The 21724-nt window shown below is 37.2% G+C and overlaps 1 protein-coding gene across 2 annotated transcripts in view; it reads left to right on the forward strand.

Annotated features, from left to right (window-relative positions):
* TBC1D5 (TBC1 domain family member 5) overlaps positions 1-21724 on the forward strand; it is a 316725-nt gene that overhangs the window by 274223 nt on the left and 20778 nt on the right. For both annotated transcript variants that reach the window (XM_084207646.1, XM_084207647.1), the window contains 2 exons: positions 567-730; positions 18191-18290. In XM_084207646.1, the coding sequence (XP_084063772.1) occupies positions 567-730; positions 18191-18290 (264 nt within the window). The remainder of the gene's footprint in view (positions 1-566; positions 731-18190; positions 18291-21724) is intronic.

The raw sequence follows: 21724 nt of genomic DNA on the forward strand, positions 1-21724 counted from the left end.
GTGATCTAGATCTCCAGTGTCCAACCCACTTTTGGAATCTGAAGTTCTTGTTGTTAGCATTCTATGCCAAATTTTATTGTTGGAAAAAACTATTTCCATTGTAGTGTTGGTGATATCCGTTGGGTTTTTTTTAATTTTTATGAGATGGTACTTTGCTCATTTTGCCACACAAGGCATGAAGTTCCTCTGTCTGTGGATATATCAGGGTGCATATAATGAGGTGATGTTTATTTTTTTATATATATATGTGCATGTGTGTGTGTGTATATATATACACACACATCATTTATCATATATATAGATACAGGTGTGTACTAGGTAGTGTCTGTTTGTGTATATATCTATATATACACAAAGATTTTGTGTTCTTCTCTCATACAGAAATTAAGTTCCATGTGAGAACAGTCCTTCAATCTCTCAGTGCATGCTGACACACTTCGACATTTCATTCTGTGTTGGGCTGTCTGTGACTCTCAGTCAATGTCAGTTGAGACAAGGAAGTATTTGTGGGAAAAAGGAAATGCCCATTGATTAACTGTTTTGATTTTTTTATACTTGCTTTACAGGGCAAAGTTCAAAAAACATCAGTTCATCTCCAAGCATAGAGAGCTTGTCTGGAGGACGTGAATTTACAGGATCTCCACCTTTGTCTGCATCAAAAAAGGATTCCTTTTTCAGCACCATCTCCCGCTCTCGTTCCCAAAGCAAAACTATGAGCAGAAAAGAGTCGGTGGGTTTTTTCAACTTTTAAACTATTTTAATGTCACACTGCATTAACTTACTCATTAGAGACACTCATTTCTTCCATACATTGAGCACTTGTGCTTGGAAATGTTTCCCTAAGCATGCATTAATGGCCAGAGCAGAAATAAGCTGTTTCAATTTTCTGTGTTGAGTGACATGTCCATTATGGCTTCCATCCCATAATGGCTTCCATCCCATTTTCCTGCCTGAAATGAAACTGTGCAAGTGCCTGTTGCCTCTGAGAAAGACGAGAGAAGTCCTGTAAGATTTTTAGATTTCTTAGACTTTTGCTGTAGTCCTGAAGTTAATAAACAGTTCAGTGGGAAGCTTGAATGCTCAGCAGATCCAAACATGTCCATCTGTTGTCCCTGAAATTTCTTAATACATCAGAGGTTTCCCAGTGTCTGTAGCATCTGTAGTCTGCAGTCACAGTTTTATTTCTTGTGCAGCTCTGACCTTCCATTTGGTCACAAGAAGCTAGCATTTAAACAGATTGTTCTCATCCAAGAAAATCAGCTCTTATAATGGGTATGTTCCAAAGAAATTCTCATCCCATCCAAGATATTTTTGGAGCACTACTTTGATAAACTAGGTATGCCATGGAGCATGAGGATTTTTGTTCATTCTCTATGCACATTTCCCTTTGTCTCTCTGCTGACTAGAAAACAGTTGCATGGTAGACATAATAAGTTGTATTTTTTTGTAGGGTGAGGGCTCAGTGGTTTTCTCCATTCATTTTTCAGAATTGTAGGCTCATATAAGTGCCTATTTATTTCAATACGGAGGAGTTGTAATAGCCAAATTTCTGTTACAGCATTCTTCAGGTGTTCAGAGCTAATATTGCACAGAAATTTCATCTGAACTTCTCAGTGCTTTTTACTTTAAACAGCAGAATCTTTATTAACAGTCACATCATGTTTTCAGTTTGATATTCAAAACGTTCTAATGAAATGCACAACTTTGTGCAACTTTGTTCAGTTTTTGTTCACTGAATGAGAGTGTTTAATTCTTGTTCCAAATGTTTTACTGTTGTCTGAAGAAAAGCTGTGTTTTGTGGTTTGTCAACAAGAAGCTATAATTTTGGTTTGTGACCATTTAAAGCATGTTGCATTTAATTTAAAGCTAAAACAACAATTTAATTTCTTTCTTCTTGTCCTCGTGAGTTGAAGAAAAATAAATACAGCAGTACTGAACTTTTCTTTTTATGTGGCTTAACAAGATCTAAATACAGCTTTCATTTGCAACTTTTATCCAGACCAGAATTTGGGGATTTTGCACCAGTAGAGTTGAAGAATAATTCCTCCTTAGTCCTCTAATAGGAGATAGGAAAATTTACCATTATATATTCATACTCAATTAAAATCCATTTATTATTACCATATTTTTTCAGGTAAATAATATCCCAAATTTGAGGTATTATATTAATGCTTTCATGAAGAATTTTGGATAAAGAATTATGCATTATAACAGATTTGTTGTCATTATGATAATTTTTAGTGTCTTGTTAATCATGTAAATCAGGGCATAAATTTCCAAAATAATTATTTACACCATGATATGTAATTTATATTTTAGCATTTTATGATTTAACAGTTAGAAAAGGTTTTAGGTTATCAAAATGCATTTCCTTGGGTTCAGTTTTTGACTGACCCTTAATATAGGCAAACAGAATTTGTAGCAGATCCAAGAGGAAAAGGTTTGTTTAAATCTATTTTCTGTTGCACAAGAGAGTGTTGGTTTTTGTTTTCCTGTAAATTTCATGGTACTTCATTTTCCACATAGAGTAGAAGACCCCAAAGAGTTCTTCCTGAGGTCCCGAAGTAGTTGCATCAGTAGTCTGGAGTAGAACAATTGCTTCATTTACAGCTGTTTTCTGGAAGCAGAAGGCTTGAAAATATAATGGATCCACAGTGTTTTATTTACCAAACTAAACTGGTTTACATTTTTAATCTTATAATTATACCGATTATGTTGTTAAGTATTAGGGAAATTACCTTTGTTGGAGCATTGCCATGCATCAATCTCTTCATAAAAAGATGGTTTTAAAAACACTTATTCTTGGTGTGGCAGATAAAAGATAATCCATTTCCTTTTCATCCTTGTATTTCTAATGCAAGCACTTTCCAAGCAAAGTGGAAATCAAATGCATACATAAAAATATGTCCTTTACCATACAGTTAAAATAAGTGATTTTGACACACCAAAGGGCATTACTGTAATGGTGTCACGGGATGGACAGGAATGTCATTGTCACAGATTGCACTTGGAGTGCTGTGTCCAGCCCTGGGCTCCCCAGTACAAGAGAGATGTAGATACTGGAGAAAGTCCAGCCAAGGGCCACAAAGGTGATGAAGGAACTGGAGCATCTCTCCTGTGAGGAAAGGCTGAGAGAGCTGGGATGGATCAGCCTAGAAAAGGGAAGGCTCAGAGGGGATCTCTCCAGTGTGTATCAGTATCTGGAGGGAGGGCATAAAGAGAACAGAACCAGGCTCTTTTCAGTGGTGCCCAGTGACAGGACCAGAGGCAATGGACACCAGCTGCAACACAAGATGCTTTGTCTGATCATCAAGGAAACATTTTTTTTGCTCTTGAGAGCAGCTGAGCACTGGCATAGTTGCCCAGGCAGATTGTGGATTCTCCATGAATGGAGATATTCAGAAGCCATCTGGACACTAATCCTAGGCAGCCAGCTATGCTTGGTGGCCCTTCTTGAGCGTGGGCTTAGGCAAGATGAGCTTCTGAGATCCTGTTAAACCTCAGCCATTCTGGGATTCTATGAGAGCATAAACTCTCACAGAAGAATGTGACATGTCTAAATTCTTTCTTTCCTAAAGCCAGTCCAATGAGTTGGGCTTTATCTGTGAGAGTTGCAATCAAATTGATACTTAACTTGTTTCATTGCCTCCAGGACTAAAATGTGTCCATTTCTCATACTAAGGCCTTCTAAAGGGTAGTAACATTTGGGTTGTATTTATTCTTCTACGTATTTATTTCCCCTCAGATGCAAAGATCAGTGGAGTGACTTATTTCTGTTACCAGAAACAGATGTCCTCTGTTTGAAATGAAATGAATCTACAGCCTCAGGGCTGAATGCACAATATCAGTTCATGTTTTGGCAGCCCATGGCATGCTGATGCTTTTGATTTTACTGTTGAGTGGCACAAAGCTGTATGGTAATGTGAGGTCCACTAAAAGGGTTTTGAAGCCTGTTTTGTGCCCAGCGTTGAGTTCCCTGCTCCTTTGTATCCTTTGTGGCTCTCTGACAGGAATAACTTAAGCAGCAGTTTGCTGGAGCTGTCTTCCTGTAAACAAGTACGGGAATTTTTAATCTGTAATGCACTCTGGTGCCCACTATCTTCTGAATGGCTCAGTCTTGCTGGGTTAAAATCCTACAAAATTCCCTCTCTCAGCCTGCCTACTGCCCTCTACTTTTTGGTGGAGTTGTGAAAAAGGGTAAATTTGTGGTCCATTTATTTCTCATGGAGTCATTTATGACTCCAGAAATCATTAAAGAAAGTCTGCCCCTCCTTTTAGCAAATAGCAAAGCTGCTTAGACATTGATTCTGGCAAATATGGTTGGCTGATCCCAGCTTCTGGCAGAATATTCTGTAAATTGCTTTCAGACATAGAGATGTGCCAGAGAGGAAACTTCTGAGTCAAATAATATAAACATTTTTAAAACTTTCTTTAAAAAGAAAAAAAATAGGAAAATGTGGATTTGACTGAAAATAAAGTTTTGATTTGGAAAAGCTTTGTGTTTTAATAAGTAAATTTCTACATAAAAGGTTTCAACTTAAGAAAAATCAAATTACCCATTTGGAAAATATATTAGTTAAAAAGTTCCCAAGAAGGAAACATTTCTAAGGAAAATCTGGAGCAGTTTATTTTCTTTACTAAAATAATTTACAAACATGGTCAGTCAGAATCCTCATTTGTTCACAAAAATATCCTGAACAGAAGTGTCATGCATTATGCTTGTTCTGATTGCACAGACTTTTTAATTAAATCAAATTTGACAACATATGCTATTGTCCCCACAAGCATGTATAAACAACTGTTACTGTCTGTGATTTATGTAGCTAGTCTGACTGATTTGAAGTTAGTTATGAGTACCCCTACAGGTTAGAAAATTAATGTATGCCATTATTTTCAATTAAATAGACATCTGCTGAAGTGATTTAAGAGCCTGAGTTTAAGCATACAAACTTGACAGTTCTGCTCAAGTAGAGGTGGTATATGAAAACCAACAAGATAATAAGATAAATACTAGACAACCACACAAAGAAAACCATGTATGCAAAAATTCCTTTGAAGAAGAACATGCTTTTTGTGCATCGTACACATCTTGGAGATCGTTTTTATCACCATATATCTTTTCCCTGACTGTTAATTTTTAAATTTCTTTAGAATGTTTTAAGCAAAATACTTGTCAGTACCAATGCCAAACATTTATTTGGAAGTACAAATGCTATGATGAAATGTCCTTTTTTTGTTAAGCATCATAAAATGTGCCCAGAATAAGTTAGTTTGTCTGTGTACATAAGCCAATTCTTGATCAGTATATTGGATTTGTTAGGCCTGAAGTTAAAGACATGTGGATTATTCTCAATGCCATTAAGTTTAAAATACTTCAGTGCCCTAATGTTTAACTGTCGTTTATACTGGAGGACATATGACTTCCTTATGTGACAGGCCAATTCTGACACCAAAAAAAAAAAAAAAAGTAATTTATTTAATATTCCAGTGCCTGTCTAATTTTAGGGTTAAATGAAAAGAATATTACATTTCATATGCTGACAGGTCACATGAACAGAGTTCATAGAAAAACCTCTGCGATATTTTGGAGCTATGGTTCTTTTCTTGGTTGCCTTCCTCTGGCTTACATGACATGCTGTAACTCAAATGAAAAAGCTGAAAACAGTAGAAGAAAAAATAAATTGCTTTTTATAGTTTCTATTAGAAATACTTGCAAGTTTCTTATAATTTAGTAAAGCAACAGCTGTATGCATGAGTGGCAGCTTTGAATCCTAGAGCTCCTTATCTTTTTCAGAGTGATTCATTTCAGGGAAAAGAAACTGTACTGTGATAAAAACAGGAAGTTAATTGCTTAGGAAAAAAAAAAGATTAATAAAAATCCAAGAGGCTCTGCAGTGCTTTTTCTGTCATATTACGAGCAATAAACATGTATAGAGAACAGACCTGTGGGGCTGTTTGGAATATTTTTTAAATGTTCATGTAAACTTATCTTTCTCTGATACACAAGATTCAGATACATGTAGGTGAATAATATTTTCCAGTAACTTCTGCACAGAAGCAGAATGATACCACTTGAAAAAAGGTAGTAAGAACATTAAAAATTATTGGGCAGCACTTTGAAAATGTCAGAAAGAATTTTAAAATTACAAAAATCATGAATGGATGAGACCATCAGCAGTGTTTATGAAAGGATCACAGTGATTGAGGACACAAGAAGTGTGACACTTCACAGCAGTCATGCTACCAGCAGAGGTACAGGACTTGCTCTGCCCATCCTCTTTCCATACATTAATCATGAAGTTAATGTTTTGGCATCCCAGTGGAAAAGAAAAACATATCAGAAGGTCTGTGTTGGTAGCTTGAGCTGCCCCATTTTCCTTTTTAGTGAGAATTTCATCTCTTCATCCTGCTCTTTAAAGATAACAGCATGAAATTACTGTCCATTTCTGTGCAGAGCTGAGAGACCTGCACTGAACTCTCAGCAAAAACATGGATGTGGATGAGACACATGCCTCTAAACCAAGCTGTTGTTTTATTTGGGAGTTTTTTGGGCGGAAAGGGTTTCTGTGGAAGATTTTTTTCCCCCACTGGAATAGGTTGTGGCTATTTAATAGCTTGATTCTTATTTTTGTCTTTTTTGTTAAATCAAACAATTCCCTATGAAAACAAGACTTGTACTTCTGTTATTTTAACAATGTAGTATAAATGGTCTATATTTATAGCCCCTACATAATCACTGTACTTAAGTTTTACCTTCCTTAAACTCTGAAAAATTAGATATTCTAAAACCTTTAAATAAATAGTCCTGCTCTGGTCTACATCCTCAGTCATGTTAGGAATCATAGCAAAGGTCAAATGCATCCAGCCTGACCAGAGGAAAATTTAGTGAAACTATATTGCAACTGATGCTTAAAAAAAATCTAAATGAGTATGAGTTTAACACAAGGTGTGCTTTGGGAGGCCTTCAGAAAGGACTGTTTATGTTGAACTGTGTGTCTTAAAAAGTTTATTCAGGCAGCAAAATCAAGAAGCATAATTATGTAAGTACATAACACCTAATCAACTCTTTCAGTAAGGATCAAGTAAATATGTTAGATATGTTAGTGTTTCCTTGCTCACATTTCTCTTACACTTGCCACAGTGTAAGAGAATGAATGCTTATGCAGTCGTAAAGGCCAGCAATGTGTGTAACATATGGGCAGAAATTCCCTCAGATGTCATAGTGAAACATAATGGAAGGTATGGGATTCTCACTGGCCTATGTGTTTATTTATAGCTATTTCCAAAATGCTTACAGCCATGCCATCTAAATTAATGTATCCCTTTTATTATTTATGAAGAAATTTTGCAATATTCTTAAGTCAACAATCTCAACAGCAGAACTGAGGGAAGCCTTTTATCAGCATTTCTGTTCAAAGGGATAATTTCTAGTACCCTGGAGCTCTTTCTCTTCTTATCTATTCCCTTACCAAGTGGATTACTACCTATTCATACATACTCAGCTGTTCAGTGCCTACCCATCCACAGTGAGTTATGCCCAGCTTTTTGCGTTTCCATGGATCTTGCCGATTTTTATGGGTTTCATTTTTAAACTGTCATTTGGCAGTCCCAGAGTGCAGTGCCAGCAGGGGGACTTGTGCAGGCAGCAGGTAGATAAGTCTCCCATGTCTTGTGTCTGCTTGCAGAAGAGATTTCTTTCCATCCCTGCTTTCTTTGTCTCCAGGCAGGAGCTTTCTCCTTAGTCGTATTTATCCTTCCCCATCTTCCTGCAAAGGAAAAATTGTCTGACCACAGAAACAGAATATTTTTAAGAGGAAAATGTACCCAGGTTTGACGAAAACAACCCTTCTCATGCTCCAGTAGTACAGTTGCTGGTTTCTAGCTCTGAACAGTGAGGCTGGTGCCCCTGGAACCTGTTCCAATAATAGGTTCAACAGTAGGAGCTGCTTTGGAAAATTCCCAGGCCCGTGGTCCTCTGGCACTAACATCTCCAGGCAAGGTGGGATGTGCAAACTGAGCTGGCAAATTGACTTTGAACCGTTTAAGATGGAAATTCAACAGCAGGACCTGGTGATTAGAAGCTGTTAGCCAGAGTTTCAGCTATTTTCAGGACTTTAATTGAAATTAAATATATCTGTCAGGTTGTAGGGAGATTCTCTGAGGCACCCCCTTTCATTTTCTTCCAAATTTCTATATATTTTTAACTTTTTTTTAAGAGACAGAAAACCAAATAAATTGATAATCATACATCAATGCAATAAAATAACTATTTTGCCTCAACTTCACCAATATTAGTAGACTTTATTAAAAAATATGGATGATAAATAAATACTGTTTATATGTAAAGAATAATGAATAAATATGTAAACTCCTAAAACTAGGGGGCAAGGAAGAGGATAGTTATTCCAGTTTGGAAGAAGATAAACAATTGACAAAAAATTCTTGTTTCTTATATTTCAAGAAATCTACAGGTACATAATGCAGTAAAATAATACTTTTTCTTGCATTTTGAAATTGTGGGTCTCCTCAACAAATGCTGACTCTAGAATGCTAGAAATTTGAATGTTGGGGGAGACTTCCTGGGTTATTGGTTATACAGAGTCCAAGTTGCAGCCCCTTTCAGTTTTGTTGGGGCTTGATCTCTGTTTTGAGGGGGAACATTAAGTACAGAAATTTCTATTCTCATGTTCCTTTATTTTAATTTCTTGGTTCTGTTTATGTGTGCATAGCTTGGAGAAGCATCATGAGATGCCATCCCTTACTGTGTTGTTAAAAAGAGCACACACAGGAAGTAAGGATTGTACTAATGCCCAAAAATATGTGCCTTTGCAGGTGAATGCCTGCTAGCATTTTGATTTATTGCCAAATTTGTCTTGGTCTCTTTCTACTTGGACATTTTTATCTGTATTATAAAATTCCTTTCTTGTCTTTGATACTTGTTTTCAATCTGATCCCTCTGAACCAAATAATTTTTTGTTGTTCTTGTGTTGGTACATAACCTCATTTAGCTTGGCTCCATGGAAGTACAGTGGATATTTTGTTGACCTTTCCTTCATTTTTTTATTTTCTTTTTTTTTTCCAGTTGTATTCCCCCCACCCCTTTCAGAGGGTTGTCACAAATATATGTTCACAAAAGATTTGGCAGTGGCAGTTCTTTTTCCGTTTCTTCTGAATTTAGTCCTTTGAGCAGAAGTTGCATTGAACCCTGAAATGTTTTAACTTTGATAGCACTAAGTTTGGAACCTAGACTTCTAGGATTACTGTTTGCCTAATTCATTTGTGCTTACTCAGATGTCCTCTGATATATTTTGAGATACACAGTACTACCAGAAAGCAAAATTGGAAAGCAACATGTCAAAATAATAAGTCAGAGGAGAAAAGAGATTAAAAATAAAAGGTTTCTCTAATCTGACAGAGAACCTGTTTGTGCTTTAAGGGTTTTGATCTAGAAAAGCACTGAAATAGATATGTAACTATCAGAAAGTATAACGTCTAAGCAACTGTGCTTACTAGCACTGCATAACACTAGTGAAATTTAGAGAAATTTTGAAGAATATATAAGAAAAAATGGAAGAAAGACATTCCTACTGAAGTTATCTCATACCACACTGGAATAGCAGCCTGAGTTAAAATGGTGAAAAAAAAAAAAAGCATAAGCAGGAGTTAAAGGTATAAAATAAAAACAGGGTTCATGTTAGCTGTGCCTGCAGTCTAAGGGAACAAAATACAAGCTTGTAGGACTTAGCTGAAAGTATTATGCTTAAAATGTTTAACATTTATGAAAGTATATTTGAAATAATAAAAACTAGGCAGTTGTAGAAGATGTAAAGAAGACAAAACATGAGTTATTTGGAAATATATTAAGCGTGAGGATATTTCAATTAGCAGATAGATAAATACTGTCAAATAATGGTTCAGCACAGGAAATCAATACATAACCTCTACTTCTGCAGGAATTAGTATATGAAGGCAGAATCTGAACTTCTTTATGTCTATATTATCCCTGGATAATATATTCATATTCACAAAACTTCATTTTGTGCAAAAACATCACAAATACCAAAATTTTCAATATAAAAGTAACAAGATACATTTCACCCCTGATTCTGATGTGGTTGGTGCCCTTTCATCAAATCATTTCATAGCGCCTTCCACACAGAAGAAACTTTCTCTAAACATCTGCAAAATAAATGCTTTATGAAAACTCTCTCAAAAATTCTGCCTTTTCATCAACAAAGTTTGGCTCCATGGTGAAGCCATGTCTAGAAGACTGACTAATATAGCCATATTGTTTCCATGTCCTCCCCATATGTGTGTCTCCAGCCATCTGTTGTCTCTTGGCTTACACCGTGAAGTCCTTCAGAGAAGCGGGATTTGTCTTTATGTTTGTACAGCACCCAGCAGAGCAAGGCCTTGGGACTGTGAGTGATACAGTTAAATAACAAGTTAAATTCGTAAATAAAATAAATTAAAAGCTTGGGTTAAGTTCCACTGTATTTAATTCAGTGCTCAGAAACAGGGGTTTCTGGTTTAAATGTCACCATATGCTGTACAGAATAGTTTCTGTGGCTGGCACAGAATATAAAAAAATTATGGGGGTGTCAACCAACATTCAACTGTCAGAGATTCAAGATTATAAGGTTAAATCTTGTATTTAATTCTTGGATTAGAAAATGAAATAAATGAAACTCCTTCCACAAAATGGAAGGAGTAACCACTGCTTTTGACTCCTGGGGAATTTGCTTAAGATTAAATGAGAAAGCAATTTATGCCTTGCATCTGAGTCTTGTTTGACTTGTAAACTGCTACTGACATCTAAAAAGTATAGTCTGTGTATAATTTATACGCAGAATAAGACCTTAAGTACTGGTAAGACTCTTAGCAAGTCCCTGACTTCAGGATTTCCATATATCAATCTCGTTTTTCCCATTATTTTCCTCTAAATGTTTTGAAACCTCATCAAAATTATTTTCTAATTTGCCCTGCCAATTTGCCAAGAGCTGTGGGGATGTTTCCTGAGTGCTCTTACTATGATTACTGAAAAAACTGAAAATGTGACTGGGCAAATTAATATAAAAAAGTAGCTACTAACTACAGGAAAAAAACAAACAAGCAAATGAAAAAACCCGACACCACCTCAAGCTCAAGACATCGCTGCTGTGCAAATCTGTATAGTCTGGAAGAGTATTCTGGGTAGTACTGTTCCATGTTTATGTCATGACATTCTGTTTTCTCCACACTTCACCCAAACCATCATTGACCAGCATCAGAACAGACCCCAGGAAGACTGGGCTCTTCCATCAGCTCAGTTCTATCCCTGGTTTAGGGGTTTTTTATGTTTTAAATTTCAGTATTAGTGCTGAAATACCTTTAAATACTCTTCTCTTTGAAGATAGTTTCTTTTCCACAGCACTTAGCACTTGGTGGTGCTGCCAAGTTAATTCTTATTCAGGCTTCAATTTTAAGATGAATGGAGTTCTGCCATTCTGAGCATTCATGAATGAAATGCTTGGACATGCATTGTTGTAAGCTTTGACAACAGAGTTTGCTTTTCCTTGACTTTTCTACATGGGTTAAGAAGAAAAAAGTACAATTTTTCTTTTATCTCCTGAATAGCAAGACTGAAAACTAAATGGTATTGTGAAAGGAAGACATTACAGTCCTGATTTTCTGTGTTTGTTTTCCGTTTTCCATAATACTGTGTTAAGCTACATGTCATATATTTGGGAGAAAATTTGTTTAAACTGATAAAAGCAATTTTAAGAAAGAGTGGCTTCCTTCCAAAACTATGTCATCAGACCTTGTAAAGGATACCAAATTCCAGTGCCCATACCCAGGTCTGCAAACCATATTGCAGCATGTAAAGCCATGAGCTGTAGAAGGATAGGATTACAATGTCAAAAGTGTAAAAGTTTCTGTCCTTGACTATACTGACCACTTTCCATTTTTTTTTCCTGATGCAGTAAAATTTGATGGAAAATGGGACATGGGGAAGCATCGCTGATCTCATTATGAGCTCAGGAGAAAAGGAAGGATATAAAAATTTATTTCCATAGCTCTCTTTGTAAAGGGGAGAAGATAGATGAAAGGAAGGGTAATAAAAACAGAAGAACAAGCTTTGGAAAAATTGATAGTACCAGAACTGTATAGACTGGAGGGGAAATAGCAAAGAAATGTCAAAAAATTTATCATAAAGGAATTAGTTCTCATGGCAAAAGAAAGAAAAGGAAATGTAACAATATAAGCAAAGTTCTATATGTGGATAAGAAGAAAGACAAATATGAGAAACATAAATGTAAGCAAGTTTTCTGCAGATTCAGTCTTGCCAAAACTAGGAAAATAATCAGAGATGTGTATATGAAGGCACTCAAATAGAATCTTGATTTGACTAGACACATAAATTCTAGCCTGCTTAATATTGTTAGTGAAATGGAAATCAATGTGGTATCACAAATGAATTACTTCCTTTTCATTCTCCTGTTAAAATCCAGGTTAATGCTTATCTGTAAGGTTCTACATCATCTGCAAGGTTGAAGGTGTGTCATAGTTTTTTTGAGAACCCTGGAGCTGAATTTTCAGAAACTATTAAGTTGTTTTTCTGCAAGATTGCATACATCAATTTGCAGATCTTGGTCTCCTGTGTCTGATGCAGTGATTCCTTAGTTTGATTTGCTGCTTGATTTGCTTCTCTTCCTCATAATGCAGTTCCCAATATTAGAAAATATTGAGCATTATAGAACATGTTGTTTGGTAAATTGACACTGATTTTGTATTTTGGTTGAATGAGTTGGAATCGTTCACATGTTTCTGGCGCTGTGTGTGTCAGATCAGCTGAAGGGTCAGTTTCAGCTGAAAGGTTCATCCAGACCATACTGGATTTCTCCTGACTTAGATTTGGCCCGTTTGAAGAATTTATAAGTCTCTGTTCAGGCATAAGAGAGCTCAAATCAGGATGCTATGTGTACACAAAATAAAAATGGTATCCAGGCTATTCATTTTGCTAGCACAATGAAAAGTTGCACTTAGAGGAAAGTGCAGTGTATATGAGAGCATCTGCACTATGCTGGCTATAAATCAGTTGTTTCATCTAGTACTGCTAAAGAATTTGACATTAGAATACTGAAAAAAGGTCATTTTTCCTGAGGGGATTTATGATTTAGCAGCTTACCTGTGCAGAGCAATCTATGAAAGGCACTGTGAAAAGATTAGTCTTAGAAATGTTGTATAGAAGAGACTTCTGCTTAAGCTGCTAATTGGAATAAGACAATCACTAGCATTGGGTCAGGTCAGTGACTTTGAATAGGAACTACCTCTTCTGTAACCTCTTCCAGTGCTGCGCTGCTCCTCTCATGAAGAATATTTTCCTAATTACCAATTTGAACCTTCCAAGGGGCAGTTTTGGGCCATAGTGCCTTCTGTATCGTCTGTGAGGAGTTTGATTCCATCATCTTTGTCGCTTCACGTAGTTACAGGCTCCCAGTAGATCCCCCTTGAGCTCCTCTTCACCAAGATAAACAAGCACTGTTCCTTCAGCCTCTCCTCCAGACCTGTAGTCTTCCCAGCACTGGGTCCTCTCCAGTTTCTCAGTGTCTTTGCCTTTAATAACACTTTGGGCCTGCAGTTCAAAGGCACACAAGCAGCGAATAGAAAGGGGTGTAATGACTTTCCTGGATCTGCTGACCACATTGCTCATAATGTAGCTCAGTGCAACTGTTTACATTATTCATGATAAGAGAACTTATCTCTTAGTGGCTCAGCAGCCACTATAGCCTCCATATCCTTTTCAGCAGATCTGATACAAAAAGTTCCTTCCCTGTCTGCACTAGCGCATTGGGATTTTTCTTCTCAGGTGCAGAATTTTGTGCTTACAGAAATTTCTAAAACAGAAACCTCAAAAAGGCTTCTCTTGCCTAGGCTTCCTGTGTCTCATAGTGTTTGTGAGTTGAAGTTCCACCAGTCAGAACAGCAGCCACGCCTCCCAATTTTGTATCATCTGAAAATCTACTGAATGTACATTCTGTCTCCTTATCTGGGCTATTGATGAAGATACTGAACAGTGTCTTCATACCAGTCCATTTGTTACTGTGCTCATTTCCAAACATCAACTGGACATCAAGCTATTGACTCTGTTTTTTAAGCCTAGGATTCTGAACAATCCAGCTTACCTACAGTCCTTTCAATAAGCCCATACTTCATCATATCATGAGTGACAATGCTTTTGGAAATGTTTCAAAAGCCTAACTACAGTGAAACTCCATTGCATTCACTTCCCTTCCTTCATGTGCATGCCCAGTCATTTTGTCACAGTGGGCAACTAGGCTGATCAAGCATGATTTGCTCTTGGTAAATCCTTGTTGACTTTTCTTGATTATTGTCTTGTCCTTTACATGTTGGAAATTGATTCCAAGAGGACATGCTCTGCGATTTTTCCAAGGACTAAGGTGAGGCCAACCATTGTATGGTTTCTTAGATACCCCACCTCACTCTTGTTTAGTATGTGTGTAAAATTAACCTTTCTGCAGTCATCAAGGATGTTCTGTAATAGCAGTGATTTTTCACAGGTGGTAGCCAGTGTTGTTGCAACCACCCTGCCAGTTTTTTCAGCACCCATAAGTACATCCCACGTGGTCCCATGTGTTTGAACACACACTGCTTCTTTGGGTATTCCCTAGCTTCTGCCCTTCCCCCTCCATAGGCATTCCTCTCCTTCCCAAACAGTACATCTGGAGGTCAGGGAACAGAGTTGGCCTAAAAAGTGAGATGCAAAAATGGATTAAAGTGCTGCAGCCTTTTCTGTACCATGTGTCATTGTCTTATCTCCCTTACTTAGCAGTAGACCATTTTCCTTGAATCTCCTTTGGCTGCTCTACATACTTATAAGATTACTTCTTGTTACCCCTTAGTGTCCCCCATTAATTTTTGCTCCAGATGGGGTTTTGTCCTTCCTAGTTTTGTTCATGTGCCCAAACAATGATTGTGTGCCTGTCCTTTGTTTCCTGCCATTGTTTCCACACATGTGCTCTCCATTTCCACCATTTCCACCTCCGTATGTGCTTTTCCCATTTCAGTTCATTTAGAAGCTCATTACTCAGCTGAGTAGACCTACTGCCTACCTTGTCTGTATGTGCCAATTCCTCGTGTATTTCTGGGTTAGGTCCCTGTTCTGTGGCAAAGTCCTCCCCCCTAGATTACCGAGTCTGTTCACTAAGATTTCTTCCCCGTCTTTACCAGGTAGACCTGTTCTCTAAGTTGTCTGTCCTCATCAAACTGGGAGCCACAAGCAAAATAGTTGAAGCCCAGCTAATGCCAGCAAGTATGTAACCATATGTGGGCTCCCTTGTACACGTGCTGCTCTCCAGACTTTCTCTTTTTGCCATAGGATTGAAGAGAGACACCAGAGGGGTTCCTGTCCCCTTCACCCTTGCTCAGGAGCCCTGCTGTCACTTTTGAATTAAAATTGTTTCACATCACCCTCTATTTGTTGAATGCATGAATATGCAGGAAAAAAGTCAGAACATTGAGTGACCCCAAACAGTCTTTTGCAACACCACAAACAGAGGCTCCAAGCAAGCAAGAGACCTTCCTAGGTGACAAGTCAGGTTTGAAGAGTCACCAGCCACACACTGTCACTCATCACTTTCCCTTGGTAGTGCTCTGATAAAGTGTCCAACCTGAATTCTTCCTTTGAGGGAGCTTGTTCTTACCCTTCTGCTGCCAGAAGTCACAAGTTTACAGTTCCATCCTTCTTATCAGTGTATGCCTTCTTCCCACTGTATCTTGCTCTGTTGTACCTTTCCTATCTGTTGCATGAAGTTTTACACCTGGAAAGATCTTGTCAATCGCCTGTCAGTCACCCCAATGCAATAAACACACCTGCCTCTTCTTACAACTCTTCACCTACTGCTGTGGAACCACAACAGTGCAAACCCCACATCATAAAGGTCACACTCAGAGTCTGCACAGAGGTTGTTACAGCAGCACTGGTGGCAGCAGAGGTGGAGGTTGTACCTTGTAGCAAGTCATCACCATTTGGATGTTGTCTGATTGTGTAAACAGCCCTGGGTCTCTTGTGTGTCAAGTGCCACGTTCACTGTCTTGCCTGTTTGCCCATCCCACTGCCAGCACTCCTTGGTGCCCTTCCCACAGTTGCCAAATAAGTCAGGAACTACAAGTTCATTTAGCCTTGTCCAAGATTTCCCACTTGGAACGGAGACCTCCTGCACTGTCTGTGACTCCCTGACCACAGCTCCCTGCTTTGTGCCTGCTGGGTCTGCTGAGCACTGCTCCTCCCCATGCTGGATCCCAGCGAGTGGAAAGAACTGGGGATGTAGTTTAATCAGCACTGCTCTCACTCGCCAAGGGAAGAGGTACTGTTGTATCATTGAAAAGGTCAGTTTCAGACTCTGTTTGGATGGATTCAGCTGTCCAAAAGCATTTCAAGATCAATTTACTGCAGTTTTCACCTATGAATAAGAAAAAAATTAGAAGACATGGAAATATTTATTACAAGAAGTTAAATTTTCTTATTCACCTGTAGGATATAAACTGGGGTTCAATTACTGGCTAATGATTTTAGAATTTGATTGTGTTATTTTATAGTAGAATACTCAAATATTTTCACTTTTCCCTATCTTACAGCTGCACTTGCAGTGCCAATGGTACTTTAAAATTTATGGTAGATTATTTCTTGCAGTCAATAGCTGTTTGTACTGGAAAAAGGTCTTCTGCAGGAACATCACTTGAATAGAAATGTCAATGCAGATATGCTTGTACAGGCCGTGACAGAACTGCAGACTTTGAATGAGGTCACTCAGCAATTCTAAATTGGCAAAAATCCCTCAGAGGTCTAAGTGGTCAAAGTATGAGGATAAGAAGGAAAAGGTGAGAGTATGTAATATAAAGAAATAGCAAGGAAAATATATTTAATATCTATTAGGTGCAAGGAAAAAGCATGTAGGCAAAAAGGGATAATGCTACAGTTAAGTTGCTTTTTATTCATCAATTACTTTTGGATTTATGATTTATTAGTGTAAAGTTTCCTTTACTTGGTTCTGACTTGGTTCCTGATGGAGATTAGGATCACTTATACCTTTAAATCAAGACTGACTCATTCTATTTATTCTTGCTGATCAATTTTGGGGTTTTTTTCATTTGAAAAGTAATTCGTTCTCTAATGCTCAGTGATCTCCATCAAACAAGACTGTGATAGAACTGCAACACTAAAGAAAAACAGGAGGCTAAAAAGTTACTCTGGCTTTCTCTGAATATCTTTAATTCGTTTGAATACTTAAACAAAAGCCTGCTTAATACTGTTTGTGACTTAGCTTTGAAAGATTTTTTTCAAAGGAGTGGTGACCTTCATCTGGAATATGGTCTTCAAAGTCAAGACTGGATGTATTTGTAAACCAGCAAAATAAGGCATTCAAAGAGGAATTCTTAGCTGAGGTAGTTCCCATTGCTTAGACAGGGCATGTATCCATGGCTGGGTACTAATGCTTCTCTTGGCCTTTAAAATCATTTTTTTTAGTTCCTATTTTAAATTATACTTGATGCATACTTTTTTAACCTTATCTTGATAATTTAGAGTAACTGCTTTGTACTATGTGTGTTAAAAATAGTTTTCACCTAAATATTATGTATGATGGTGTCTGAAAGTGAAGCTGGCTGTGAACAGAAGTGTAGGGATTAAATACAGATAGAGGATGATGAATGATTACAAAAATAAGTGTGCCAAAATATATGGCAGTAATGCATCCTTGAGATGCAATACTAGGTCTCTTGAAATAAAAAAAAAAGGTTTCAAAGGAGTAGCTGAGGAAATTACTCTAGAAGAAATAGAAGAAATTAGAATTTTTTTAATTTGGTGAGTTTTTTCAGCCAGTGCTGTGGTACTGTGTTTGCACACGTGAAACCAGGTAGCTGGTCCATAAAAGAATCCTGAATCATTAACCTTTCTGAGGTCAATGTAGATAGGTTTTTATTTAATTCTTTAGAAGGAAAAAGACTAGTACTAATCAACACTGAGATATTAAAACCAAAACCTATTTCCATGAAATGACAAAACTTTCAAAGAACAAGGGAATAGAAGAAATTAAAAGATGTCTAAGCGTGCCAAGGATTAACCTAACTACTTTTAGTCTGCATTATAGAAATTTTGGGGGTTTTAATGCTAATAATCTCTTCATTGTAGGAAGAGGAATTAGAGGCCCAGATTTCATTCCTACAAGGACAGCTAAACGATTTGGAAGCCATGTGTAAATATTGTGCAAAGATGATGAACACGCATCTTGGTAAGTGCAGTACCTTGAATTAACCTGTAAATCTTTGCAAAGGCTCTATCAGTGTTTGTATTAGAACTAAAACAATATTTATGTAGTACAGTGCATATTATTTTATAAGCCATGATGAAGATTGAATTGATGTACTCAGTTGTTCTATCAGATGCTGCCAGCCTCTGTATCTTTATTCTGTCACACTTTTCAACTTGGGAATAGGATAGCCACTGATGATACTAATAAGAAGTAGAGGCATTTTAGCACAGATGTCTTTGATTTTTTGAATTGTAAGAGACTTGTTGAAGAGACATGTGAACTTAGAGACTTGAAATCCATTTGGAGTTCAACAGTCCCACAGTGATACTTGATGCGTGCTGTGATAGTCGTATAATATTCATATACTTTCATGATATGTAACATTTTTATAATCTACTGTTACCTTTAATATGTTAAAATGTTACTGTAGGCTGGATAGTTTGATATTTTCTCAGAACAGAAGAAATATAGTAAGATAAAAGTCAATGCATTGGGAACAGAATCAGCAAATACTCCAGTCTAAAATTCTGCCTATATATTGCCAAGACAAATCTTACAAGAGAAAGTAAACAAAAAACTTCACTCAGATCATAAATATTTTTAACCAGGTTTTGATAAATATTTTTAAGCATAAATATTTTTAACCAGGTTTTGATAAAAGTGGTGGTTTTACCCACAGGCCAAGCTATGTTGAGCTGAACTCTAAATGTTAGTATATTTAGTTACGTGAAAAAGCACTATTGAGAAATCAGGGCAAAACTGCAATTATTTTAAGATTTATTTATGGCCTGCAATTTCTGAGCCAAATAAATTCAAGTTGAAGATTTCAGTAGGTAGAATTAAACACGTGATATCTAAGTTTGTCAGGCCAGAAGGTTCAGATGTGAAAACCATATTGTAATTGTATTTTCTTTCATGTGGGTGTTTTACTAGCCACTGTTACAAACCTAGGAAAAGTTATAAATATTGTATTGCTTGAAAGTTGGGAATTACAGCCTTGAAAAGCCAAGTCTAAACCTCTAACCCTGACAGCTTTAGTCTGATGTATCGTATTGCTTTTGTGAAGGCACATGACTAATGATGAGATTAGAAGCAAGCAAAGGGATAAATTATTAGCTACTGAAACGATGGGGAAAAGATTGCTGTGTCAAGAAGAAAAACTGAAGTTTCTTTCCTCTGGGAAAAAAGACAAGGAGTGTTTAGCAAGGGTATCAGTTCCAAGCATAAACATTTCACCAACTATAGCTGCAACAGGAATCAGAATAAACCCAGACGAAGCTCCTTGAAGCAGTCTGCCTTTCAGCACTGCATTCATGGACTGAAAGCATATGGTCTGTGATCGTATTGAGGGGTTAAAATCTTTTTCACAGACATATGGGAAACAAAAGCATTTAGGGCCAGCAGTCTCCAGGAGCACTGTGGAGTGGTTTGTTACCCTCACAGGACAAGGAAAGCCATCCCTTATAGTGATTTGGCTGTGGGGTGTCCTGGGTGTATTGTGACACCCCTGCAACACTCTCATAGCCTGTCAGCCTAGTCTCTTCCATGTCTACTCCCTGTACTTCTTCACAATATTCCTGCATGTCTTGTCAATATCATCTTAAAACTTTGTAACTTTGTCTTACACTAGTGTGTTTATATCCTATGGAGATTAACGTTAACAAATGATAAACAGCACAAGAGAGACAGAGACGCTGCCAACCTTCACAGCCTCTACACTTGTAGCAAATTTATGACTTTAGGTATGCCCAAATCAACCAGCAGATGATCCACATGAAGGCAGGAAAAAAAACCCACCACAATTCTTGCTGACGTGGAAAATCCCAGCAGGCTGTGCTAGAAAATGGATTCTCTGGTGCATCATAGAACACCCCTGAGGATTATCTCCAGAGTGCATATACTGCTCAGGGCTTCAAGAAGGGCAGCAAAACAAAACCCAAGAGCATATCTGATTATTTCTAAAGGGAAAGTTAACAGGGGCTGCTACATCCTATTGTCCCCCAGGTATCCGTTTACCCATGAAAATGACTTTGTTTCAGAAACTGCAGAGCAGATGAGTTATATCACTCCTCTTGTAAACTGTCAGAACACTTAACTTCAAGGATATTACTTCTTCCTCTCAGGCTGAATTTTTGTGACTTCATCACCCAGCTATTGGCTCGTGTAGCATTTTTAGTAACAAAGTTGAAAATCCTCATTTAACTTACCTATGTGCAGTGATAATCTCTCAGCACTGTCTTTGCTGAGTAGAACATTACATTTTATTCTGTGTAAGCTACTTTTTAGACCATATCATTTTTGTGGTCTTCCTTTGAATTCTTCAGGATTTTCATATGTCTTTTCAAGTGGGTTAATTGTATCAGGATATGCTGTACCAGCACTGGGCCCAGGAAAGTGGTTACTTAGCACAGGGAAGGTCACCTCTCTACTCTCATGTGGTATTGCTCTTTTTAAACATTTGTAATGCAGCATCACATTAGTGCTCTTTGATACAGTGATAGTTTGAGGTGATAATATGTTATGACCTTTAAAATTTGGTGAATCACAGCTTTCTAAACAGAGGCATTTATCCTGTGGGTAAAATCAGGAAATGTTTATTTCCACCTGTGTTCTTTGTATTTGACCATATTAAAATTCACTTCTTGCCGTTTGGCATTTAAACTGAATAATTCAGGTAACTCTGTGATGTACTCAGTTTTCTTCTGCCCTTCTAACTGCAACACATAGCCATCATATATTTAATGGTTGTCCAAACTGTTGATAAAAACAGGCAGATATATAAAAGTTGGGGGTCTTACAGAACTAATTCTTTCAGCAAAGAGTTAGACAGCATTTCTGTGAATTATGAATATATCAGTCAGGCAGTCAGGCCTGCCTTTTAAATTTGATAAAATTTAAGTGCTTGTACTTTAAAAGCTCCCCTTTTTTAAGATTGATGTTATAAACCTGTCTTTTCAGTCATTATTACTCAACTTGTATTCTTTTTCTTGTAGGATGCGTTGCATTTGCAGGTCGCGTTATAATAATTAAAACGTGCATTTGCGGGTCACGTTATAATTCAGGCTTATAAAAATGCATATCCAGTGATCATTTGCCACAAAATTATCACAATATCAAACAATTACAGAATATTCTTCTCATGGTTTATAATGAGACAGTTGAGGATTTTTTGGCTGTCTTTTCTCAGGTTCTTTCCCTTACAAGGGGAATCCAGATGACAGTCAGATGCAGTTACTTCATTACAGAGATGATGTGTTGTAGCTGAGAAATTATCAAAATAACCATGAAATTATCTATGCTGTTTTGAGTATGAAGGACAGAATGGCAGTTTTTATTTTGTTCATATGTTTAGAGATGCTTTCATTAAATGTTTATCTCCTTCTGTAAATAAACCCCACAGTCTACAACGTGGC

This window comes from Fringilla coelebs, assembly GCF_963513975.1.
Source record: "Fringilla coelebs genome assembly, chromosome: 1".
Classification (NCBI taxonomy): Eukaryota; Metazoa; Chordata; class Aves; order Passeriformes; family Fringillidae; genus Fringilla; species Fringilla coelebs.